At 47.7% G+C, this 26,007-nt stretch overlaps 2 protein-coding genes across 10 annotated transcripts; one reads left to right on the top strand and one right to left on the bottom strand.

Annotated features, from left to right (window-relative positions):
- Window positions 1-987: 987 nt before the first annotated feature.
- On the bottom strand, window positions 988-13,219 carry MFSD13A (major facilitator superfamily domain containing 13A). Of its 3 annotated transcripts, XM_030276309.4 has the most exons (10): window positions 13,119-13,173; window positions 11,716-11,786; window positions 7,050-7,318; window positions 6,522-6,601; window positions 5,253-5,702; window positions 4,265-4,382; window positions 3,198-3,294; window positions 2,323-2,494; window positions 1,590-1,783; window positions 988-1,375 (listed from the first exon to the last, which is right to left on the bottom strand). In XM_030276309.4, the coding sequence occupies exons 3-10, from the start codon at window positions 7,212-7,214 to the stop codon at window positions 1,122-1,124; spliced, it is 1,530 nt and encodes a 509-aa protein (XP_030132169.3). In that variant the 5' UTR covers window positions 7,215-7,318; window positions 11,716-11,786; window positions 13,119-13,173; the 3' UTR covers window positions 988-1,121. The 3 variants fall into 3 exon arrangements, with proteins under 3 accessions (XP_030132169.3, XP_030132168.3, XP_030132170.3); XM_030276308.4 differs by lacking the exon at window positions 11,716-11,786 and having other exon boundaries at window positions 13,119-13,219; XM_030276310.4 differs by lacking the exon at window positions 11,716-11,786 and having other exon boundaries at window positions 12,953-13,121.
- A 178-nt stretch (window positions 13,220-13,397) lies between these two features.
- Window positions 13,398-25,426, top strand: C6H10orf95 (chromosome 6 C10orf95 homolog). Of its 7 annotated transcripts, none has more exons than XM_072931202.1 (2): window positions 13,398-13,485; window positions 23,847-24,722. In XM_072931202.1, the coding sequence occupies exon 2, from the start codon at window positions 23,911-23,913 to the stop codon at window positions 24,583-24,585; it is 675 nt and encodes a 224-aa protein (XP_072787303.1). In that variant the 5' UTR covers window positions 13,398-13,485; window positions 23,847-23,910; the 3' UTR covers window positions 24,586-24,722. The 7 variants fall into 7 exon arrangements, with proteins under 7 accessions (XP_072787303.1, XP_030132165.1, XP_072787301.1 ...); XM_030276305.4 differs by lacking the exon at window positions 13,398-13,485 and adding an exon at window positions 14,945-15,089; XM_072931200.1 differs by lacking the exon at window positions 13,398-13,485 and adding an exon at window positions 16,427-16,555 and having other exon boundaries at window positions 23,847-25,426.
- Window positions 25,427-26,007: the final 581 nt, after the last annotated feature.

Here is a 26,007-nt window from a genome sequence, read left to right as displayed (position 1 = left end):
CCAAAGCACCTGCTCTTGGGTCCCTGGCTCAGCAGCTCTCTGACCTGCTCTCAGCAGGTGAGATGATCTAACTTGGGCACTGTTTCAAGCACAGAGGAGCTGAGATGTCTTCCCCTCTCCACAGGAGTAAAATCCAATCCTTTGACTGCCCAGTACTGTGTCAGACAAGCTCCAAAGAGGAATCGAAGGCACAAAAGCAAGACCTGGTTAGAGCCTGGTTAGACCTGGTGTCTCCTCCAGGCTGTGCTCTCCTGCAAGAGGGGAGGGCACCAGGCTGCCTCACTGGGTCACCTGGGACTGCCCTGGGCAGGGAGGCACTTCCAGTGGCTGGATTAGGGGTTGGTTCCTTCACCTTGCCCAGAATGGGAGGGGGCTCACGGTACATCTGTGTGACAGCACTGAGTGGAAGGGGCTGTGGAGAGGAAGTGAGGGGTAGACGCATGCAATGGGATGCCCAGTGAAATGATACAGCTCAAGGCTCTGAACTCAGTTCAAACCCAGCAACAACTCCCTGTACAAGGCCACAGAGAAGGGAACCTCAGCATAAAACAGCACACCCAGCAGATCCTGGCTGTGCAGAATATTGTCCTGTGAACAACAAATGCTTAAGAGTGGATTTGGTCCAAAAACCACAGCACTGCAAGTGGGAGGGTTCTACCAGTTACTGGGAAAGGCCTTCAAGGTCCTATCATCCCTGCTCCTGTTTGGCAATCTTTCCCTTGAGTCACTTGGTCCCTCAGGAGCCTCCCACTCCACAAGAGTGAAAGGCTCTAGTGAGGAAGGACCCCCTGCTCAGCTGGAGAGGCTGTGGCTCCCCACAGCCACACCCAGCACAGAGAAGTGCACTGGGGATGTGTCTGTTTCTAGCAGCTCTCTGCTCCCTGGACAGGCTAGGATGAAATGTTCTTGCTCCTGAGATCAAGTGGTCTGTCTCAGGCCCCTCACATGTTGAACCTCTCTGCCTTCCCCAATGATGACCACCTGGAATGAGCAAACATTGGCATCACAGTGTTTCACAGCTGAACCATGAGCATCAGGCTCTCTCAGCCCACCATCCCTGCCCTTCACCTGCCCTCCAGCAACAGCCTGGAACTAGTAGCATCCTGGGGGCTCAGGCACCCTTAGATTGCTTTGACCTCTGGTACTTGGCCTTGTGTCAGGCTCTGCCGCTGAGCCTTCACCAGCTGCAGCCGCTTCCCGTGCAGGCTGAACTGCGACCAGCTGAGGAGCTGCAGCAGGGCACACGCGATGGGCACGAAGACAAGGAGGTAAAAGCAGCCCTGGCGAAGAGTTGGCTCCAAGGCCACGGCAGACTCCAGCTTTGGCTGGGCACTCACCACGTTGTTCAGGGGGTTGCGCTGGAAGATGTCATATCCTGGTGTCAGAGAAGAGTTTGTGAGAATGGGGCAGTGGGGATGGATCTTTGTCCACTCTCTTTAAGTGACCAGCCGTGGAGATGCAGAGACAAGGTACAGGTTATCAACTGAAGAGCCCTCTGCACCCACCCAGGGCACAGCACAAGGTGCCAGACACTGAACTCGCAGGTCTGCCCTGTCCTGCTCCACTGCTTTCCCTAGAAGCATCCTTACCTGTGTATGCACAGAGCAGCCAGGTGCCAATCAGAGGGGCGAAGGTCTGGCCCGGTTTGGTGACCAGAGCCACCATCCCAAAGAGGAGGGCTGAGGCCGCCTGCTTCCTACGGTTCAGGACTAGGTCCTCATCCACCAAATCAGTGACCACCAGGTTGAGTAACTTACAGGTCCCTTCTGTGAACACACGGTTGCTGCAGAACAATAGGCAAAGCACTGAATAGGGCTATCAAATGACAGGAAAATGTGACAGAGCAGAAAAAATGGCAAGGGTGAAAAAAGTTTCCCCACACTTGAAATAAGAACTTCAGAAGCCCTAGTTACAGGAGAGGAACACCACTATCAATAAGACTGTACCCTGCAGTGATACCTCAGATCACTCCTAACCTGCCACACAGACAGGCCTGGGGATAGGACACACTGGACCTGTGGCTCACAGGCAGCTGCAGCACACGAGGGCTGCAGAGGAGAGTTCTCCGCAGCTGGCAAGTGCAGGTGCAAGCTGCCACCAGTCCTGCTTGTCTGTGACCTGAACATCACTGCCTCCCTCACTCTGCAGCAGGGCAAGCCTGTGGATTCTGCAGTGACCTGTCCCATATGCTGTCAAAGCTGAAAACCACATGGCTTATGTATGATCCTGCCCCCTGTTCCCTGCCTTCCACTCCTTTTCTTAAACCAGGGACAACTCATTTTGCTTCCCAGAAAGCAGAGGGCAGAAGAAGTGCTTGCCTACCTGGCAATGAAGATGCAGAGCAGATACACCTGATCAGGTCCTGCCAGGAACATGACAACACTCAGAGCCAGCTTCAGGAAGAAGAGTCCTTGCACCACAGTGTAAACCCCACAGCGGCGGCAGAGTGACAGGAAGTAGAGGTTGTTGAGATGGGGGGCAATGTAGGAAACACCTGAGCAGAGACAGATACACAAACAGTTTGATGGAGGTTCACTTTCCACCATGTCCCCAGACATGATACCAAGAGAGACAGCAAGGTTGGCTATTGCCAGCAGGACAACACAGAGTAGCTCCTCTGCATATACAGAAGGCTGCAGCAGATTTACTCCATGGCTTTGTGGCATACCACACTCTTTCCTACAGAGGGAGACCTTCTTCCATCAACCTCGTGGACAGAGAGGAAGAAAAGATTTGCCCCAGCGTCATGCAGAGGCTGCAACTCAGCCCTGGAGCAGAAATCAGAGAGACAGGACTGCCTGACCAGACCTGGCCTGTACAGAACCCTCCCATCTGTGGCAGCCTGGAAATGGTCTGTATGCTGCAGAAGGGATAAAATCCAGGGCTGTGTTCTCTGCTGCACCCTGGGAACACTGCATCTTGCAGCCTCTAGTACTGACAGCAATACCTCTCTAGAGTCTGGTGTCCAGCACCAGGCTTGTCCTTACTAGAAAAGGCTCCAAGTTACTTCTGTGCCCAGGAAGGACAACTCAGAGGTCCCAGGGAAACATGTGGGGTGTGTGTATGTGTGCATCTTACAGCCAGAGTCCTGTATGTGAGCACACCTCTCCCCAGATGGAGTTTGGGAAGGGCAAACCCAGACTCAGGCCAGGTCCTACGTGACTCAGCTGCTCCCTGCAGTCCCACCTGAAACTCACCAAGCAGGAAAGATCCAGTAGAGACAGAGATCTGGTCTGACAGCAGGTGCTCCAGGAACAGAGGGAAGAAGTTGCTGTTAAAATGGCAGTGAAAAACCTGTGAAGGCAGCATGCAGACGAGCTGGTCAGCAGGAACAGCAGTGAGAAAGAACAGAAAAAGCTAACAGCCCTCTGGGCTCTCTTGTCCTAGGAGCCCCATGCCAAAGGATCATGCAGGATAGGCCTGGAGTGCTTCAGCAGAGCAAGACTTTAGCTGTGACATTTCCAACACTGCTGGCTGAGATTGCAGAGCTGCAATGCCATCAGCTGTGCCCACTCTGTGCCCAAAGTCAGCCCCACTGCCCAGCTGTACAGCACAGTGCTGCCGGGCCAGACAGGGCCAGCAGGTAACAGCAGTCACCATGAGGCTGGGGGAGACAGTGGCATGGCAGGAGGGAGGCAGCAGCTGGCAGGAGGACATTGGTAAGGCAGTGAGGCTTGAACACAAAGATGCAGACCAGCATCAAGAGCCTGCCTGAGGGGAACTGAGGCATCCTCAGGGAGCCATGACTGCAGCACACAAAGCTGGGCAGGCTGCCGGCATTTGGTAGTCATCACTGAAGACAATGAAGAACAGAATTGGTAAAAGCCAGCTGGGAGATGGATCTAGCTGGACAGTGAGAACAGTGATGTGAGGAAACAGGAAAACGGAAAGGGAAAGGAGACTGTGCTGACAGCCATGCCAGCAAACAGCACTCCTAAACTCATCCCTTCTGTGAGCCAGGCCCTGTGCTTCTGCACCCCATATGGGCTGCACAGAGCTCAGTCAGCCCCCATAACCCAGCCTATGCTGCAGAGAGAGGAAGGAGCAACCCACAGCTTGCTCAGGAAGTATCCTCAGTCACAAGCAGGGAGAGTGGCTTCCAGCTGCTGAATCAGCCAGCATGTGCAGGAGGCTCCAAGAGCAAGTGGGTGCTGGGAACATCTCTGCCCTTTCTCGGGAACTCACATACTGCTGAATCATCCATCTCAAAGCACCACAGCCAGCGCTCATCCTCTGAATCGCAGCGTGTCACTTCTGTGCCTACCTGGACAAGATTCATGCAGACAAACCAGAGGAAGTTGCGATGCCGGGAGAGCTGCTGGAGATACTCTGCCAGGGTGATCCTCTTCTCCTGGGGGACGGAGAGTTTCTCAATGTACAGCCTGAAGGAAAAGGAGGGATAAAAAGCAACCATAAATCCCTCACACCAAGACAGAGTCTCCAGCTCTCCCCCTGTAGATGCAGAGCTGTCTCTCCTCAGCTCCCATCCTGACTTTTCATATTCCTGGACTAATCAGAACAGTGGAGTCTACAACAATGATTGCTTATTACTAGTAAGAAGCACAGGCAACAGTCTCCCAAAGAACATCTGTCTTCTTAACACAAAATTCACCTTTCTGTCCAGAAATGCATTCTCCTCTTATCAGCCATTCCACTATACATGCATTCCTCTTCCAGGTCCCTGCAGTTAGCTCACCTGGCACATCTCATCAGGATCTGCTGCTACTACAGCATAATGCTGGCAGCTCATAACAAGAGATGACAAGTGAGGCAGCCCAAGGAAGGAGCTGAACAGGGAAAATCAGCTTGGTGTGGCCTACCAACAGCCCAGCCACTGTCAGGCACCTGAAGTGAGTAACAGGGAGAAACATTCACTTGTCCAATTCCGTAGGGCATGGGCAGCGATGTGTTCTCGTGCTCAAGCACGAATGCTTTTGTAAGCTGCTTCTGACATTCTACCACTCACAGGCCTCAACTGGGTGCTCTAGACATGAACTCATTTCATGCTCCAAACACTGGATGGCCATATATCAGGTTAGGCCTCTGCCTCCAGTTTGGACTATGGCTGACAGAAGACAGTTTTGTTCTATTTTCAGAGGAGCCATTGTGACAGCTGATCCTGAAAACTGTATCAATAGACAAGAACCAGAGATAATTAACACATTTTGCCTCATGCTGGATCTTCTCACACATTTAGTTTGCTGCAGATGTATGCCAGGTCTTTGCCCCTGCTAAGAATTCATGACCCTTACTCTTTCAGGGTTGATTCCTGGTCCCATTTTGCTTTCCCATCAGCCTGAAACCGCTGGCGGAGCAGCTGTGTGGACAGGGTGAAGCCAACAATGGAGCAGAGGGCCAGCAGGACGCAAAATATGCGAAAGGAAAAGAAGTCCTCCTTGTTCCATACTGCATAGGACATGAAGACAGACAGGGAGCCTATGGCACTGAAGAGGGAGCAATAGAAGTTGAGGCTAGTCCTGTCTTTTGCTGAAACAGCCAGGTCTGCAAGCAAGGCGTTGTGATGGAGGTCAACCATGGTGAGAAAGCTGTCATACATGCAAAGGCAAAGGAGGAACTGCAAACCAGGATGAGCCCAGGAAACCCAGAAAGCCAGGAAAGAAATGGCAAAGAGAGGGCCATTGTGGCTTAGTGCTCTGAGCCTCTTCAGAACTACTTCAGGGGACGAAATCTCTGCTCCTGCCCTGCAACAAGAAAAAAAAATATTTTACATACCTGGACAAAACCCTGCATGATCACATATCCTTCCTCTCCAAGGAAGTAATGTAAGTGGCATAGACACAAATAGAGCTTTTGTTCAAGTAACAACACCCACATCAGATACCTTCTCAGCTAATAGTGAATACACTGAAAATATGGGTTTAAGAAAACCAAAAAAAAAAGGGATTTTTTTTTTTCTCCAGAGCATTTCTCTCCCTGATAGATGCTGTACTGTCTCCACTTTGTGGAATGTAAATGATTTCCATGAGATTTTACTAATTGCAGGAAGCCACACCATGATTTTCATTAAAATGTTGACATAAATATATGAGAAATGTTAATGGCCAACAATACAGAGCTGTCTTGCCTCAGCTCCCATCCTATACAGTTTGGGAACAACTGGTCTGAGGCATTCCATATGGAAATAACTGTACTTTTCCCCCTTGTGCCTCCCAAACCATGTACAGAAACTCTCTAACACCCCATTAACAGGCTTACTCATATAGCAGGGGCTTGAGATTTTAGATGCCCATATTTTAGATTCTGTACCACTCATGACTGTTCAGGGTTAGGGTCACATCCACCCATTAGGTGTGTGTGACTTTCTCTGTACAGTCAAGTACTGAAAAAAAAAAACTTTTATGAGCACTGAACTTCAAAGATGCCATGAAAAGGAGGTATTTAAGAGTTCCATGCCCAGTAAGCCATTCCCACAGCATCATTTTAAAACTGCCAATTTGACACCATCTTCCCCAGAGACTAAACAACTTCCCAGACTCTTCTGAGAGCAGAACTTCACTTACTGCTGTGTGCTAAGGAATACTCGGTCACTCAGCCAGCCAAACAGAGGGTCATTGAGGCTGTTCCAGATCAGAAACACTGTCTAGGAAAGAAAACAGGACAGTGAAACAAACCACAGGACAGCTCTGTTCTGTCACCAAAGCAAGCAGTGCTGAGCTGGCATGGTGAGCCATCAGCAGGAACCGTCCCAGCACACCTTCCCTGCCCCATCACCACTGTATGATGCCCCTGTTTGGGGCAGCTGGCAGTAAGGCCAGTGGTTTTCACTGCCTGTGAAACACCCCAACATCTACAGAGGAAAGGCAGTCTTAAGAACAAAGTCTCTGCATTTTCTGTCCCAGCTTGTTCTATTTTTATATAAGTGGGAAAAACTGAAAAGCCCAAGTTAGCACTTGGAAGGCTCCCTTTCTCCCTCTCCAAAAGAGAACGCTGCTGTTATAACTAACAGTTTTCACATTTCTAGCAAAGAGCAGTCTTGGTTTCAGAATTTCCTACTTAAAGAGCACAGAAGCCAATGGGAAAAAACTAACCTCTCCTATCCAAAAGGACAGTTTATCAATCTTGTAAACAGAGACGAAGGTGTCCACGTAGTACAGGAGGAACACGTTGTGCAAAATGGAAACAAAGAGCGACAGAGAGCCGTAGATCACTGCAGTGGGCAAATGGAAAAGACAAGCCAGCAGTCGCAGCCCCATGTTGGTGCAGTCAGTGTTCAGCTCCTTCGATCACCTCCATTTCAGGTGAGATGTCTTCTCCCAACACCTACTACATCTTTGTTGGGGCCAATCCATTGTTGCTCCTGCAGAAGAGAATAAATAAATAAAATAAAATGAAAACAGATTCTTTTTTTTAAATTAAGTAAAAGGTGAATCAAGTTAATTGGTAAATCTTTGTACGTAGCAATCAGAACTTGTATTGTTTTGAGGAGCTGCTACAAAGTGGATTGTAGGGGATTTAAGAGACTAGAAACTGTCTGCTGCACTAAAGCTGTTTTCATTAAGCTGAAGCCAGGCCATGGGATCCTGGGGGTATGACTGCTTCCTCCTGAGCAGCTTGCCCTGTCCTTTACCCTATAATGTTCTTTGTTATCCAGCAAGCAGACAATTAATCCAGCTCTTTAAAGGCAAGGTCATAGAAAGACTCAAGCTAGATAGCTACAAACAACAAAGCAGCCTTCAGAAAACATACCTAGTCACTGGTATTTTTAGGTACTAATGTAAATTTTTACCCAAATAAAAAATGACAAGAGCTGTGATGTAACCTCATATGTGCACAATGCTTTCCCCAGGCAGACACAGCTTACTGCACCTGGGCTGGCTAAGACAGGAGTTATTTATGGTGAGGAGTGCTGCTGCTTTGTGGTATTAAAAGACATGACCAGAACATGAAATCATGAAATAAAAGTGCCATCATGAAATAAAAGTGACCAGAAGTGCCTTAGCAGTTGTCCAGCTTGTCTCAGAGTGGCCTATGTCTTAGGACCATAGTCTGAAATAAAGATGCTTTGGCTGGACAGCAATATACACAGAAATAAAACATGACACAGCAGCCTTAGACCAGAACAAATTGCTCTGTGTTCACAAGGGGCTGAGTGTGAGAGGAGCACTCCTCACACCTGCACTGACTGGAGCTCATGGCCAGGAGCTGGGGCTAGAAATGTTCTCTTGTGCTTTTCAGATGAGCTCTCTCTCACACATCAGTTGCTACAGACCCAAGGCAAAATACAAGGCATTTATGTGAGACAAAAGAGTTTCTTAAATCAGTACAAGTAATCTCTTCCAGCCCATGCCATCATGAGAAGCCCTGTTCACAGCACACACACATGAAGGGTGACAACAAGGTTGTTATCTTAGCACTGATAAAGGCTGTGTGCCACTCCTGTTTCAACCCTCCAGGGTCTGCATTCACCCAACTCAGATACATCATGGGGGCTTTGCAATGTGGGATAAGACTGAACACATAAGAAATAGGAACCTACGCACCACACCATCCTCTTGGGCTTGTAACACCAGCTGCAGCAAGTCCAAGCAGGAAATCAAGCAGAAGAATAAACGTCTGGGTATGAAACCTGATGAAACACCAGTCCCATTCAGCATTTCCCTGAAGCCATGAGTCTGACCACTTCTAGGCAAGATTAGAAAAGCAAAAATAGCCATCTGCTCTGCCTAGGCCAAGGAATTCCTCATAACTAGTTCAGAAGGAGCAGGAACAGCATCTGTTCCAATCAATTACATCACTAGATTGAAACTGCACCTCGGTTCCACTCCTAGCCAAAGCACTAGACCTCAACTGGATCCAACTGCAGAGCCCTTGTGGAGCTCAAACACATTCGGCATCCCTGCCAGGCCAAAAAAAAGAAAGACACTGCTTGGAAGAGAATTCAGCCAGACAATGAACCTTTATAGACATAATTAAAGACAGACAAGCCTCAAGGGGAAATTTCATTTTGTATGGTCAAGAATTGGAAAGGAGTCCCAATGCATAAAGACAAAGGTTAAGAAGAAGAGAGAGTTAAGGCAATTGTCCCAGAGGTAAGTCCTCTGTCACCAAAAGCCTTCTGTGGAGGACTGACTGAAGAGCAGATGAAGACACCAGAGTTCTGCGCCCCTTCATGGAACTCTCAGGACACAAGAAATGGGAACACTATAACTAGCAGGAAGTCAGCTTAAAGCACACAAAAATATTTCTTTATCTGGCAGGTAGTAAAACACCTGACATTTGATACCAAAGGGTATTAGAGAGCTGGGCAGCAGCTTCAAAGGATTAGACAAATTCACAGAAAACAGCTGTACAAAAACAGCTACTAAAGGGAACAAGGCAGGGAAATCCCCTCTAACCGCCCCAAGACAGATGTGCAGGCTGGGGACAGACAAGTGCAAAGGCCACAAATGGTGCCCAGACTCATCTGCTCTCCCCCTGAACAGCATCTGCTGCCACCGTGGGGCAGAATATGGGGAGAGACAGACCAACAGTGTGACCTACTATGAGGGTGATTCTTATCTTAAGCTTGCCTTTGCTATCCAAAACCTATGTGAAAGCAGAGCCCGCACAAGCCTTGGTCTTAGTGCTGCACTTCATGCTGTCCCCATCCAAAAAGTGCTTCACTGAGCACATGTTGCACAAACCACAACTGTTAAAATTTCCAGAGACACCTCATTTTGTCATATAAATGCTACAGCACTGTTCAAAGAGGGTGAAGTTTCACTTCCTTTCTTTCTGCTCCCTCATCACTCCCTCACAGATGTGCAACCTCTCCAGCCAGCTGATATTTGCAAGTGATGTCACTTTTGCTAGGATAGTCATTAGGTCATTTGATAGATTTCCCTCCTCATCTGCAAATGGGCAGTTAAAAAGAAACAAATCACAGTTGTCTGCAAAAAGCAGATTTCACTTCTACACCCAAAGCACTGTGTTACTGCCACACTGGTATTTTCATAACCTTTTCCTTGGGATGGAGAATTATTCATGGAGTATATCAGAACTTTTCAACATGAGGTTATACGAAGTAATGGGAAAAGGAGCTGCAGGAGGGACTAGCTATCATTCATTCATGCTGAACCTCTAACACAGTCATAAAGCAACAAGCTCATAAATTAAAAAGCAACAAGTCTTTATTTGAGAAACTTCCTCCTCTTCATTTGACATCTGGCTCCTGCCAGTGACGTCCACAGATCTTATCTTCCGGAGGAGGATGTTGGAATACTGGCTACCAGGAAAGCACCGCTTTTGTTTGAGAGTGCTGGCATACAGCTGTGTCTGGAACACATCACAGCTTGGGGCTCACACATATGCTCCAAGTTCCTAGCCAGCTCACAGCTGGATGCACGAGTCCTCGTGTCCCGTGGTGATTCGGCAATGCTTTGGCCTTACAACAAGGCAGAGCTCCAGCCTCCCACAGCTGAAGCCACTTGTACTGAGCCAGCAGCAGAGCCATACATGTGAATCTTGGCTCAAGCCAGCCTTTTAAGCAGGCCCAGATGATTTTTATGTGCTGAAGTTGCCACACAGCAACCTGAAACAGCCATCTGCAGACCTGACTGCAGTACTGGGATGACTCTCATATTCATTCTCCCCTGTGTGGGTAATGCAGGCTGGAATCCCAAATACTACTTCAGGATATGTCTGTGCTTGCTCGAGCTGCCACTACACTGCCTCTGCTGCAAAACCCTCTGGGTTTTGAGGGGCTTACTAAGCCAGCTCTGTATGTCTGCAACTGCCATACATTAATCCACCCAGCAGCTGGAAAAACCACCTGAGACAAAACCCTATTTATAGGCATTTGTCACAGCCAGACAGGACCGGGCTGCTGGCAGTCTGGCCCCACTCAGGGGGAAGCTGGGCTGGAGCTGCTCCTGTGGAAGAGCTGATGTCCTGTGATCTGTCCCAGCAAAACGCCTGGTGCTGGGCACATCAATTCCTCCCAGAACCTGCAAGTGACAGTCATGGATGTCTTTGTCTGGTCAGGGTTATCCATCAGTGATGAGCCCATTTTGGGAGCACAGACCAGGTTCTGCACACTCCTTCCCTCCCACACATGGAACCCCAGGACACCTCCACAACACAAGATATCTCAGAGGGTCCTCACCCCACCAAACTACCTGGATTCTGGCAGAAGTCTGTCAGAAAATGAGAAATCCCTCCACAGAGCTATTTGAATAAATGAAACCAAAAGAGCCTCCACTTTAACAAAAAATACCTCTCAAAATCCTATTTCTGTCCCAGGAAAGCTCCTTCCTAGATACACACTTCACAAAATTTAAGCTCCTATGACAAAACTTTGATCTTGTGCACCCTTTTAGAGATTAATTTAACCCCAAGGCTCTCAGTTTCTTCACTCCATACTTCTGAAACCCTCCTGACACCCTCGGATAATCCCTTAGTAACAAGGACTCTTGAGGGAACATTAAACACAGTCCTGTGTGAAATGTGAACAAACACCCCAAAGCAGGCTCCCAGCAGCCTTGTATCTGATGGGTGAAGAAATGAAAACTTTGAAACCACCTGGATCAGGCATGGAAACATGACTGAAAGAGATTATGAGGGCATTTCCCAGTACTGTTTACCAATTCAACAATCAGTGATGACTGTGCATCATGAGGTTAAGTAATACCCTTCTTATTACAAGCAATCATGTGCTTCCATCACCCCTGCTGAGTTCATACACTCAAACACAACTGCCACACAGACAATTAATACCTTGAACCAGCTGGTAGCTTCCGTGGAGCTGTGCTCCAGCTGAGCAATCTTGTTCAATCAGATCTCATTCCCTAATAAAAACACAAGGTTTGTCAATATAACTGGGCAGATCTCATAGCCTTGGAACTTAGCAAGGCTTTTACCTCAACAACATGCAACATCCCGTGTCTAAAGAGCTCATTGTTTTCCACTGTAAAGGAAGTGTGTTAGATGTATTAAAAAACTTGTTCCTGATCATTTGCTGTTAATATAAGCTCTAATCCTGTAATGTACCTCACAGCACTAGGATGGGAACCAATGCCAGGTAACTCTGACCTCAAATTACAAAACTAGAAGTAAATTTGAAATCATCATTGAAAACAAACCCCAAGATTTGCTTCAAAGGAGCTACAAGAGAGGATTAGTGCACACATTCTGCCTGTTCTTTGTTAAGACTTAACAGGCAACTCCAGGTGAGAAGCAACTTTCACCACTCTGTCAAGTGCAGCCACCAGGAGTTTCTGCTACACAGCTTCCCTGGAACAGGGAGTCTCTTACCTGCAAACCTCCCAAGGCCACCATCCCTCTGCAGCGCACGCTGCAGCCACAGGGCCACATGCCACTGACCGGGTCACCAGCCGCAGCCCCTGGTGTCCCACGTGCAGGACAGGAGCACAGGGAGCCGGCAATGCCTGCGGGGTCAGGCGGGACATGGGGACACTGTGACTTTGGACATACCCAAGTAGCGCTGCCATCCCCTATGCCACATCCACAGGGACCCTACATGCTGAGGGGAGGCCTGGCAACCCTGGTAGAGGAAGGGGTGGCCGGCCAGAGGCACTGCCATCCTTCCCCGAGGAGCCCTCCAGAGGCTCTGCCATCCTTCCCCAAGGAGCTCTCCAGAGGCTCTGCCATCCTTCCCTGAGGAGCCCTCCAGAGGCTCTGCCATCCTTCCCCGAGGAGCTCTCCAGAGGCTCTGCCATCCTTCCCTGAGGAGCTCCATGGCAGTGAGTTGAAGCCTGCCAGGTGAGGGGAAGGAATAACGGGGACAGCAGAAACCCGCGGCACAATGCGGGAGAAGAGGGTAAAGCCAGAGCCGCCCCTCCCTGCGGGAGTCAGACCCCACCGGCTCCAGGACTGAGCCCCCTGCCCAGACCACGAAGCGACGGCACCCCCCGGCCCAAAGTGGGATCATCCACGATAACAGAGGGAATATCCACCAGGGCTCTACCACTGCAGGGAAGGGGGGACTCCCTACCTCACAGAGGCGCCCCCCCGGGGGGTAGTGTCTCTCCCACCCTACCCGAAGCACCTTACTGAGCGGACGAGGGGTCCGCCACCGTACCACACTACAGGTAGACAGACAGACCGGGGCCAGCGATAAGGCGGGAGAGAAACCCGCCCGCCGCCTCGGCGCCTCCTACCTGCGTCCGGCACCGGCGCTCCCCCGCCGCTTCCCCGTCGCACGGCGCGGCCGCGCATGCGCGTCCTCCAGCCCCGCCCCGCGGCCATTTTGTGTTCTGGCAAGTGAAGCCGCCGGCACCTCCCGGCAGCCATCGCGTGTGAGGACACTCGGCTCCCTTATTTGCATATCCCCGCCCCCATCCGCGCGAGCCTCTCTGGAGCGGCGCCACCTCTCTATGGCCCGCCCGTCGCCATGGAAACGCGGCCTGGCCGGGACGCCGGCGCTGGAGCCAGGGAAGCGTCCAATCAGCGTGGAATCATCAATATTGCACGAAATCTTCAAGTTTATGCAGTCCACCCGCCAGCCCAGCGCCACTACTGTTACCTGTAAACCACTAAACCGCATCACCCAATGCCATTTCCAGAGGCCACTTAAAAACCTCCTGGGATGGCCCCTCCATCACCTGGGCAATCAATTCCAATCAATGCCTGATCACTCTAACAGGGAAAAAAAATCTGGTATTTAATATGAATCCCCACTGTCCCGGCTTGAGGACATTTCCTCTGTTCCTCTCACTATAGGCACAGTAGAAGAGACTGGCCTCCACCTCATCACAAACTCCTTCAGGGTTTGTAAAAAGCAGTGAGGTCCCCCCTGACCATCCTCTTCCCCAAAGAGCATGTGCCACAAAAATATATGCATAGCTGCTTGGACAGGTGTGGTAGTAATCCAGCAAATATCCTGTCTCTGGTCTTAAGTAGTCAGAGACTTAGATTTTTCTCCCACGATTAATTTCCATTCATCCTGTGTATTTCAGAAAATACGGCCTATCATTGTCCATTATCAATTAAGATCTCTCTGTGGCCCTTTCTCTCAAAGAAGCAACTCCTATATTCAGGATATGCATCACCTTCCATCTCTCACTGCAACAGCTGCTTCCATTAATCTATTCTCAAATTTCACCAGGGGAAATTTCACCACAAAAAACTGAGGCAAAAGCCAATTGCTGTATACAGAAAGGTATTATTGCATCCTATTACCTTCCAATGTTTTTGCACATTAGACTTACTAGTAGGCTCTTAAGAAGGTCATTTTTATAAATTCCTAAAGCCAGACAACTAATTGTAATCAACATGGACTGTAATTAAAGAGTGATTTGTAGGTATTTAGCTTCAGCTATTGAGATCACCTGCAGCAGAGCAAGGCATAAGGCACTAATCAAAGAATCATTTAGTTTGGAAAAGACCTCTAAGATCACGGAATCAGTAAGCATCCCAAAGGAGCTGCACTACTGCTACCGTTGTGCTGGGTGAAGGAGTCACCCATTTAAAACTCCTGTGGAGATTTCTGTCTGCAAATGTCCACTACAGTGCAGGTGCTTACAATAAGGTAGTGCTGATGGGAGCCACTGATATGGCTTCTTACTTAATTATGATCTAGATGAGCTGTGAGTACAAATACCAGCTTAGTGGCTGAGTGTGAGCAAAAAGCTTGGGGGAAGTAGTACTAAAAGAAAAGAGGAGGGTTTATTTCTGTCGTGTTTAATGGGGGGGTTCTTTTTTATGTTATTCTGTTACTTTAAAGGTTACAGTTCTTTAAGTTTTGCTGACTTGAGAAAGAACCTGAAGTTTTGGTAAGCGCTTTTGGTGTTTTCCATGCTGGCTTTATGTGCTGATTTTAGCTGCTTCTTTACCTGTGTCCTTGTTCCCTGTCTGAGCATGTTATGTAATTGCTGAAGGAATGAGCCTCCTGTTGCTATCTTAAGGTATAAGGGCACGTTCAGGCACGTTTTGCTGCCTTGGTTACCACAGGAAAAACTTCCATTAGGTCTAATGTGGTATCTTAGGGCATCTCCTTATTCTTTGTGTCCCTAAGGTACTTCAGTAAAAAATAGCCTGTGGAAAGTAACCTGCTTTCTTAGGATTAGGTTGTGTATCCTACTGTTCCTTGGTTAAGTGAAGGTGTTCTCCTGGTTGTCTTTTCTCCACATGTGAGTATGTATATGCCAAGCAAATCTCTCTCTGTGTTCTGCACTTATAGACTGGGCTGTTATGCAATGTCCCTGCATTTATACACTACCTTAAATGCTTGCAGCAGCAGAGCAGTATATAGCTGAGGTGTTCTGTATTTTGCCTGGCTTCTTAAAAAAAACACAAATCCCTTTGGAGGTGGTGTCCTTTTTATATCTGCTCATGTGGGTGCCAGTCCATGTGCAGTAGTATAACTTGGTTGCAGTATTGACTCATGCCAGTGCTCTACTCTGTAATAGTCCTAGCACCACCTGCTTGTGAAAGATACTAATGTAAGTTGTTATTATTGTGCAATGAGAGGCTTTAAACACTTTAATATGGAAAAAATTACACAGGCCTTTGAGTGATTGCATTCCTGGAAATACAAGCTTTCCTTTTGGTTCCTGTTTTTAAAAATCAATATTATTTTTAAGCTATGTTCTGTATTGTCTAAAGACCACAACAGAAGGTAGTTGGTTGGCTTTTTTAAAGTTATAACAAAGTTGTAGATCAGCAGATGCTGCAGCTGTCTGCCTTGGGGATGCAATAAGAGCAGTATTCCCATGTGTAATTCTAGCTCAGATGTTTGCACTTACACTAGAAATGCAGTGTATGTTGCTGTTGTAGCAGAAAACACCCTTATATGCCAGAGGGGTATGTTGTATATAATACAGCCTCAAAGAGTGGATAATCTTTGCTGCCCTGTCCTACTGTTTAGGGTGTTGACACTCTGGGAAGACATAGTGCATAAGAACATACCTTCTGTACTTCTTCATAGCCATCCTCAATGGAGGATATGTGGGAATAAGATCTAAATAGGATCTATTTAAAGAACAAAGAGCTAAAATGCAAATAGTTTTCTGTGACACTGGTGTTTGTCAACAGAGGAAATCCACTGTGGGCACAACCTCCCTCTGGAGAACTAGGCTGTGTGATCCGTTAACTCCTTTGTAGGATATCAGGAGACTCTCCCAAGAGCACTCCAAGGACAAAGACTTGTAATCAAGCAGCTGTGAGAGTGGGATGCTGTGGAAGTACAAAACACGTTGCCCTGTTATGCAAACTGTCTTTGTGTAAGATAAGAAAGTGCTGGTAGGTAACTGGAGCTGGACATGGGAATTAAGGCTGGAATGGAATGATTTGTCTTGGAGTGTGTAAAGTAAACAATATATAACCAGGAGGAACCAGATAATTATGGAGTGTCTGAAGCAGCTCTTGCAGGGTAAAACCTTTCAAGGCCACCTGCACCATATCAGTAATACCATATAAAGCTGAGATTACCAAGGTAACAATATCAGAATTTTCAGGCTTAATTATGGGTGTGCAAAACTGAGGAAGAAATAATCTGGGTGGGTTGGCTGTTTGGGAGGAGACTGAGGTATGGGAAGCATCAATGTGGCAGAAAAAGTGGATCCTGAAATAAGAAAACATATAAAATGAGATAAAGGTGAGATCAACTGACTGAAGGATTGTGGGTGTCTGGAGGATAGTGAAGCCTGAGGACTCAAGCTCACAGGAATGCTGAGGTGATGTTCCTTGAACAACCTGCTGGACTCTACATCAGGTCTATGCTGGAAAGAATTGTTGTGGGAGGGCAGAGCAAAGTCAGGTAGATGTACATCCTAGTGTGCAGTGGTGTGGGAGGGAAGGGTGACTCAACAGCATCATGTGTGATGTGTGGTTCATAAGACTTGATTAGCAGCTTCATAGCTGTGTGCAAAGTGATATAAATAGCCATGAGATGCTACTGGTGCATTAATGAGGTTATTGGTCATTTAGTTGACTTATTGGTGTGCTTGATACAATTAGTGTGCTGAGTCTGTTCTTGCAACACTGTAATATGAAGGGGAATAGCTGGGCAGAAGTCACAGCTGGGGACTCAACAAGGACCTCCGAATTTGGAAGCCTGAGCTAACTGATACTGAGTTCTTTGAAGAACACGTGTGGATGGAGATGATGGGTATCAGATGAATTCCTGAGTGAGAGGAGGAGCAGGTCTGTGCAGGCTGTGTTTTAACATGGAGGGGATCCTTAGAACTGACTGTTCTGAAATACACATTAAAATATACTCAACTAAAGAAATAATAGTAGTGTCTAGATACAGAGCTGCATCTGGGAAAGGGTTTAAATAAGGAAAAAACATGGTAGCTGGGATACTGAGACATGGGACACAGATTTGAACCTCAGCTGAGGAAGATATCTGATGTAAAGGGTGACTGTAGTGGTTACTGGGAAGATGAGAATGGTGGTGGTAGTGGAAGCTTTAATAACACAAGTTAGGCTAAGCCAAAATGAGAATATGTCAGAAAAAGAGAAACTGTGGAGTATATCCAAAATATATCCTCTGGCGAGTGCAGCAGATGCATACCCAGGGAGAGGCTGAATAGGTGACAGTGCCAGGATCACCTTGGCAGAAGGCAGAGATGTTTTCTAGAGCCTTACCGGCTGATGCAGTCACCCTGTGGTAACACTTGTCATGTTTTATTCTTGGTGGCACAGATGTTCCAGAGCTGCTGTGTTATCCAGCAGCTGCAGGCAGGGTAGGAGTGGCTGCTTCAAACCTCTCTCACCACCGAGTTGCATTTTGAGTGCTATTTGAGCAGAGTTATGCAGGGAGGTGGTTTTTAGATAACAGCTGTCAAGTAAAAAACTTGCTCTGCAATGACTTGGCCTTTTCTTGGTGTTTTGATTTCATAGAGAGTCTGGCCTTTGTGCAGACCTTAGAAACAAATGCCAGACCCACACTAGACTTCAGTGCTTTCTGGGAATGTTGCTTTGAATAGCTGAAATGGATCTACTCCCTCTTCAAAGGGCCTCTATAAGGGGAGACTGACTGTAACAGGCATTAACTGCTATTTCCAGAGTTACCAATGCCAGCTGGAGCTCTTTTCTTCATGGTGCACTAGTAACAGCAGGGTAAGACTGGTGTCTTCTGGCTTCAGAAGTTAAATTCTCCCCCTTGGCTGAGCTGAAGAGATTGTTCATGGAGCTCTTATAGCAGCTGTGCTTGTGGTATTCTTCCAGTTGGCTTGGGCTGCTGTAAGAATTTGGGCAGTGAACTAATTCCTGATAGAAAGGTCCCTCCTGTGGGATGAGGGGAAACAGGGTCAGAGTCTCAGCACTGCTGGGGGAGTTCCTCAGACTGGATTTGTGATGTGGGGAAGCTTGTTCTCTATAGCATTGATTTGTATTGCTGTTAATCACTGCTATCTGCTGGTACCTTGAACTAGGTGTGATGCAGTAACCCCTTGTGCAAGTATTTAACACTTCTTGGAGTACTTTGCTGGGACAGCATGGGTTGGTTTTCTCTCAGAGAGTGTAGCAAAATGTGGTGCTATTTTATGTTTGGGGCATGAGTGGGTTTGTGTTCAAAATTCAAGTTTTTCTATTATTTAGCAGCACTAGCATGGGAATCTAGTCCTCTAGAAAGTTACTAAGGCCGGAAAATGCCCAGCTTTTAATGAGCTATTGCATTTTCCTTTAATTCCTGTGCTGCTGCCAGGCATGTCTGGCTAAGAGCAAGCATCCCGTTTAGGAAGGCAGCCAAGTGCCCGTGTCCCAAGGATCAGTACTGGTGGTAGAGGATCAAAGTTATTGTGTTATGTGGCTTTTTGTACTGCTTTCCCACCTCCCCAAGAAGTACTTGAGAGTCTTCTCCTGGATGAGTTTTACTGAAAAGACTTCAAACCAAGCATAACCTTAAGTGGGTAATAAAGGGATAGAAGTTACAAGGAAAATATTAAACTGCTTTGTCAAGCTCTTCTCCCACGTACTATCTCCAGCTACCAGGATGCTGGATAAGTGTGTGGGACTGACACCAGGCTGATGGAAGACAAACCTTGGCTGAATAAAAACATTCCGTTTTAACCTCTCACTTTAAGCAGTCCTTGAAGTTTTGGGTTTAAAAAACAAAGTCTTTACCAAAGCTTTGTCAGGTGGCAACAATTTTACAAACTCTGCTCAAAATGGGGAGACTAACTGGAAATAACTCATCCTCTTGGCTGGGAGAAATCTGTGCTTTTGCAGTATTCATCCCTGTACCCTTGGGAATTGTCACAGAGCAATGGCAGGAGATCTGTGGTTTTTTGTGGGGTGGGGAGAGGAGGAGGAGGTCAGGAAAAAAGCTAGAAAGAATAGTTTGAAAGCTTGAGTGCTGGAACAGAGGAAAGGGTAACTTAATGGTATTCATTTGTGAGCTGATCACAGGGCTCTGGAATGAGGCAAGAATAGTCTCAGTTGAGAGTTACAGTAAATTAGATAGTCATGTCCTCTCCCATGGGCCCAGTGTCTCTACAGTTGTGTTGGCTTGCAGCATATTCTCTGAGGTAGCATCTAAACACATCCAAACTGCCAGCCTGACCTGGGGACTCTGCTTCTGCTGGACACAGGACTTGGTAAAACCAGTCTCTGCAGACATGTGAGACACTTGTATGAAGTTTCACATGTTGGGTATTGTGGCACACCTGTGTGTTGGTACTGTCCATGATACAGTCAGGCTCACTTCAATCTCTGTCCTACAGAATGTGAAGTCTGGCATGGAACTGAATATTTACTTTCCTCTGTTTTCTGTAGCTCACAGTAGTCTCTTGTGTTCCAAAAATACCTAAAAAGAAAGCTCACCAAGTTCAAAGCTAGCTGAGGTGGTAGTAAAGCTTTACTGCCCTGAGATGTTCAGAAAAAACATATTGTATGGTCTTTAGCAGGTAATTTCTGCTGCTTTAGATACTAGGAAAGCCCTACCAGACTTGGGCATTTCTGTTTTAACTAGTGGTGGTTTCATCACCTGTAGTAACTGAGAGGACTGAAACAAAAGCTCCTCTTATCAAATGTCCTCTCTAGTTATTTATTGCAAACATTGCTTGGCTGCTCCATAGCAACTCTACGTGGGGCAGCTGGTGTGAAGCACGCTTTGCTTGGCAGGCCTTTTTTGGGAGCTGTGGTGTCAGCCTCCTCAACCTCCACCAAGATGTTTGAGGAGGGAAAAGCCCTGCCATATGACTGGGGCAGTGGGTAAGGGAATTGCTGGAGTCAGCTCTGGCAAGCCTGGGAATAGTCTGCAGTATCATGTTCCCACCAAGAAGAGATTAGTCTTATGTTAGTTTTCTGTGACCATCTTTGGAGTTTTTCTCTCCTTTTTATAGTGCCTGGTGTCTCATTCAGCACCAGCCATGTGGGATCTGAACCCTTTTCCAGCAAGGTTAAAACTGTTGGAAAGACTTAAAAGGAGATGCTGCCTTGTCTCTTGCTGTGACCTTTCTTACTATGTTGGCCTCTTGTTGTACCCTGCTGCCAACCACTGTTCCCAGTGCCCTGGCGTGGGGAGGCTTGGCTCCCAGGCACATCCTGCTGTCTGTTCATCCAGGTTTTGCATCTGTGCCACCAATACCTGGCATGTATTGATGGATGCCAGGGGCTCTCAGGACCAGGCAAGTATTTAGCACAGTTCAGCTCAGGTTTTAAGGACTGCTTTGCCTGTTCCTGCTCAGGACATTCAAGTGCTGGACAGCAGATGTGGTGACCTCCCCCCCCCACCCCCCAAGGTATAACAGAGCTTGATAGTGGAGCAAAGGAGGATGGTAGTTGGAAGAGATAGATCAGCTGGGATCCCTTCTCCCTTTCTGGTTCTGTAGTTGCTCCTGAAGAGTTGGAGGCTGTCAGATATTTATTTCCAAGACCAGGCCAGCCTCTGGCTGCTGGTACTGGAGAAACAAGAGAAGTAGGAGCAGGTGGATCATAGTATGGTTTGAGTTGGAAAGGACTTTAAGATCATCCAGTTCTAACTTCTCTGCCATGGGCAGGGGTACCTTCCACTAGACTAGCGTTCTCAGAGCCCCATCAAGTCTCACCTGCAATGCTTCCAGGGATTGGGCATGCACAGCTTCTCTGGGCAGCCTGCTCTGGTGTCTCACCACAGTAAAGAATTTTAATTTCTAATATTAAATTTGAATTCACTCTCTATCAGCTTAAAACTATTCCCCCTTGTCCTATCACTGCTTGCCTTGGTGAAAATTCCCTTGCCAGCCTTCTTGGAGACCCCTTTTAGGTACTGGAAGGTGCTATAAGGTCTCCTTGGGAAGAGGAAGGGGAGAAGAAACTGGGGATTGGACTCCTTCCTCAAGTGCTACCACTTGGTGTTGGTGTTTGGAGTTTTCTCAAGCATCTGGCTTTTGATGCCTTCTAGCCATCAGATGGCCTGACAAATGATCACCTTCTGGGCAAACCCTGTTTTCCCTAAAGCAGTGTCTGCTTTTACTTCCCGGTAAATGAGGGACAGGGTCGGGCAAGCTGGTACTGGTGTTCTCAAAGCCCTCTTCTCCTGTACACATGGATTTTTCATGCCATAGCTCAGCCTGAAGGTCAGTATGAACAACAGGCAATGGTGTAATGGTGGGGTAAACTGCACTGTCAGCCCCTGGGAGCACCAGGGTGCAGCTCTGCAGGGGCAGGGCAGGAGCATTGTGCCTCCTGCATATCAAAGCCTTGTTGTAACACACCCGAGCATTCAGAGCAGCGCTGGGAGTGCAAGCCAGGAGCTGGGGCTCGGTGCCTCTGCAGGTAAGGCTGTGCCTGGGCAGTCTGAGAGCTCTGTGCTTGGAGCAGGCAGGGACAGGGCAGCACGGGGCAGTGCAGTGGAGCCTGGCAGAGGCCACCCTGTCAAGGCTTGCACTGACAGGTTTGCAAACTTCCTCTGGGGCTGTGAAGTCTTGTGTAGGCTGTCAACACACTCCTCCCGGGTGATGTGCTTCCAGGGAAATGCATTTGCTTCTGTGGTAAGGCATGTGATAATGCTGCCCTGAAGCGCTTCTAGTCCTGCTTAATCCTCATCTTGTTCCCCCTTCTTATCTGTTCAGTTTGCTTCCTCTTGTGGGTCATCCTGCCTAGCTGAGCCACCAGTTCGTTCCGCTTATCTTCCTTCAGTGTAAAATCAAAACAATTAGTAGTTGTGCTCAGGCTGCCTTGTGATAAACCCCCAGTGATTTAGATGGCCTGTCAGTCCTTCTCCTTGCAGCTGCCAGGAAGCCCTGGGAGCAATGATGCTGACAGCCAAAATGGAGGGTGCTACAGAAGATTTTGAGCAAGAGCTGGTCATAAGCTAGATGTGAACAGCTTCTCTAGGGTTGTCCTTAAATGGCTTGGAGCTGCATGCTGACCCAGCAGATTGAGTGTGAGCTGGGCTTGCTTTGTTTCATATGATGGATGCAATAGCTGCACACTTTCTGTGCAAACCACTTTTTCTGAAATACAAGCACTTCACAGAAGTGTGGATCTCCATAGGGATGAGTGGATGAGCTCTTTAAAGAGGTGCTGAGCCTGGTTTTCAAGATGAGACCATTTATTCCATGTGCCCACCTTATGCTGCCATTAACATATAACACTCCTCTGGATTTTTGTGGTCATTCTGAGCAAGTTAGGCAAGTAGACTGTGAACTTTGTTTAATTTCCTCCTATCTGAGGGAGTGATTGTTGTGATGGGCTTTGTTTCCAAGGCTGCAAGTCTTGTTTAGGGATGCTGCCTGGTCTTGACTGAATATTCCAGTGCTGTTCTGCTGTTCCCTGTGCTGGATTAAAGCTTCTAGCCCTGAACCCATAGTGAAAGTAGGCTTGAGCTAGTTAGGTTACATTATGAACCCCTAGGAAAAGGAGGAACTTGTGCTAGCTAAAAAGAAAAACCCCATTTTGCAGTACCCAGCATTGGTTGTGTCAGGCAATTCTCAGGGGATGCTGAATTTTCATCTCTTTCTTGGTTAACACCTGTGGGAGAGGCAACTCTAGTTAAGGCAAGAAGTGCCCACAGGATCTGAACTGTGGGGGGGAAAAAATCCAGTTTGCTGCCCTTAGTTCTATGCATGGTCTTTTCCCGCCTCTGATAGCAAACTTTAAAACAAACAAAACAAACCACCAAACCTATGCTATGTAGTTTCCTTTCTGGCCCTAGGGGAGAGGATAATGAGTCATGGGAGGACGTTGCTTCATGACCTGGAGGGTGCTTGGATATCTGACAGGGCAGGCTAGAAGCACATTCAGCTATTGGTCAGAGCTGCTCGAGGTAAATTCACCCTTAAACGTGGATGATAATTAGTGAGACCAAAAAGAGAAACCTGTACATGTGAACTTGGAAGTCTAGATGTGCCTGGATTTTGCTCTAGAAATAAACAAAAGGTACAGCTCTTGTTTGCTTATCAGAGTAACAGGGCTTTGGGAGGATGAGGAGAGAGTCAAGGACAGCTGAAGATCTTTTTATTTGTTTAAGATTTCCTTGTCTGGGCCGGATGGCAGTTGACATGACTGCAGCAGGGTTGGGCTGTGTCGCCTCTTTCCTTTCTTTGCCTGCTGGCTTTGTTTCTTTCCCTTGTGCCTGCCTTCCCCATTTTCATGCCTACTCAAGGGCCTTCAGCTTCTTGCTGCTTCCCAGTACTGCAAAGTGTGTCCTTATGACACAAGTCATGAGAATATGAGGTTGACTTTTCTGCCCTCAGTGATCTTTGTCAGCTTGTTCTCATCTTTGCAGTGTGAAGATGTGTGGGTTAAATGATGTCTTGCAGAAGAGCTAGCTTGGCAGTCATTGGCAATGTGGTTCTCTTGTTCTTGGTAGGTTACTGCCCCTGCAAGCTGTGGGGAGCTCCTTGTATTAATTATTAATTAGTTTGTATGCTTACAGTGTTAAGTGTATCTCTTTATTCACCCTGAAATGTATACAACCAATATAAATTGTTTCTCTTCCCCTTCTGTCATCACAGCTTTTGAGACTTAGCAACTGCTCCACAGAAGTGCCCTCTGTGTAAAACCCCAGGCTCTTGCACAATGTACCAGTCCAGCTTTATGCCACGGGAATATTACCCAGCCATGATCCCACCTTCTGCCTACACCTACCCACCTCTGCGGCCTGGGAGAGCAGAAGACATGTCCAGACCTGTGATGTTCCCTCCCATCCACATGCCCAACTTCTACAGTCGACCCATCACCTTTGTGGTGGACCGGAACAGCTACCCTGACTATGCAGGAGGTCAGGTGGAGTATCATCATCTCTATAGTGCCTCCAATCCCTACATCTATCCATACCACACCTGGCACTTCCCTCCCATGGTCCCCATCCCTCTCTACAATCCCTATGCAAACTACCATCCTTATGCTACCTGCCAGAGGTCAGATCAGTATCGAGATACGTGGCCAGAAGGCTTCACAATGAGAGGGGAGCTTCAATGGGGGAAGCTTGGAAAGGTGTTTGGGCCAAGGAAAGACCTCCCAGAATTTGTGAAGGATGATCTCCGGAGGGTTTATGGCACCTACCCTCGGACCAATGTTTCCATATCCTATCGGAAAGGAGAGTTCTTGGTCAAGGGAGACCCCAAGATAGAAGACCAGGAATATGCAGTGGAAAAAAAAGTCATCCAGCAGGCTGTGACCCCCAGTGCCAGTGAGGCAGATGACAGCAGTGAGGACCGGAACCGTAAGAAGAAAAAGAAACTGAGACATTGAGGTAGTCAGATACCCAATAGACCAATGCTCCAGTACCCTCATGGGAGCCAGTTGGCAGCTGGTTTTGGTGTGGTTGGCAAATAACACAAGCAATGGATGCCACCATTCTTGTTGATTTCTTTTAATTGCTCCTCATTCACCACAACCTTATGGCAGATTTACCCTTTTTGATGCAAAATGCCCATCCTGTGAAGAAACCACATGGCACTTTACTGTTGGATCAGCTCATTGGTCCTGGTTTTGAAATGAACATTTGATTTCCACAAGTTTGGTTGACTGGTCACAGCCTGGTGGGGGAATCTCCAAACTGCAGCCCTTGATCAGAGAAATGGGCCTCTTCCTACCTTGTCCAGGGGAAGGGCCTGTAAGCTGGTTCTCTTCCTGGAGAAATGAAAACTGAATTTCCTTCAGGCTGAGGTCAGTGCAGGTCCCAGAAGACACAGGGGTTCTTCACGCTAAAGAACAATTGTCTGCATGTCTTGTCACTGCTGTTTATGACCATATCACTGTGCTTTATCACCACATGAGGCCTGTATGCAGCACTTCCCTACACTCTGGTGTCCCCATCCTCTTACACGTGATAACGTGGTGCTCAGTACTCCTGGCCACATGTCCTTATTGAAACTGCTGTTGAGGCCCTGCTCTGGGTCTGACTTGGCTCTGGTTTGAGGTGCTGGCTCCCCAGTGAGGGTACTGGAGTTGTGTGTACCACAGCACTTCCATAGCTTGGTGGTTGTACTGGAAGAGCTGTGCTGGAGGGTTGTGAGGGGCTGGGTATGACTTACTTGCAAACTCTGTACCTTTTAAATGATTATAAACAATAAAAAAACCCAAATGCAAATGCTTTTATTTCTGATTCTTAACTACCTAACATCAGTCTCTTTTGTGAACAACTCGCAATCAGATCTGGCACCCTTTTGTGAAGTTAGGGATGGCTTCTGCTGTGGTTCACGCCCAGACGTGATGCCTTGTCCCACTTGGCAGTACCCTGCCTTGCCCTAGCTTGTTTTCTGTCAGCTTCTCTAGGGACCAGCAGGAACTTTATGAGCATACAGGAGAAACAGGGGACCTTCTCTGTCCCCCTGCAGTTCCCTATTCTCCCCCTGACCTCACACATGGGAGGTAATGGGATGTTACCATCTGCATAGCAAAGGGAAGACTGTAAGGGTGAACTTGGAGGCCTTTGGTTGTTCTGAATTGCTGTAAACTGAAAGCAAGTGTATTTTCTTTAATTTTTTTATATATATATAGTGCAAGAGGTTTTGTTTAACCAATTGCCAAAATGTCCCGGCAACTGTCTGCGTTTCCCCTTCCCCATTCAGCTTCTTGGAAATGTGTTAACTCCTGATGCTAGACAAAGCTGCAAGAGGGCTGAACTAGAAAAACTGCTGTAGAAACCTTGGACCAAACTGGTGCTCCTTG

Source organism: Taeniopygia guttata, chromosome 6 (genome assembly GCF_048771995.1).
Source record: "Taeniopygia guttata chromosome 6, bTaeGut7.mat, whole genome shotgun sequence".
NCBI classification, from domain to species: Eukaryota; Metazoa; Chordata; class Aves; order Passeriformes; family Estrildidae; genus Taeniopygia; species Taeniopygia guttata.
Note: the sequence above shows the minus strand (reverse complement) of the source record. Positions and strands in the feature narration are given on the sequence as shown.

What these genes read in the sequence shown, in the direction of transcription:
- MFSD13A (XM_030276308.4), bottom strand. Translation starts at nt 7,214, where the DNA reads ATGGGGCTGCGACTGCTGGCTTGTCTTTTCCATTTGCCCACTGCAGTG. An exon ending in GTATTCCTTAGCACACAGCA is followed by an intron (nt 5,703 to 6,521) that starts GTAAGTGAAGTT and finishes TTCTTGTTGCAG; the next exon opens with GGCAGGAGCAGAGATTTCGT. An exon ending in CAGGAATCAACCCTGAAAGA is followed by an intron (nt 4,383 to 5,252) that starts GTAAGGGTCATG and finishes CTTTTCCTTCAG; the next exon opens with GCTGTACATTGAGAAACTCT.
- C6H10orf95 (XM_072931200.1), top strand. Translation starts at nt 23,911, where the DNA reads ATGTACCAGTCCAGCTTTATGCCACGGGAATATTACCCAGCCATGATC.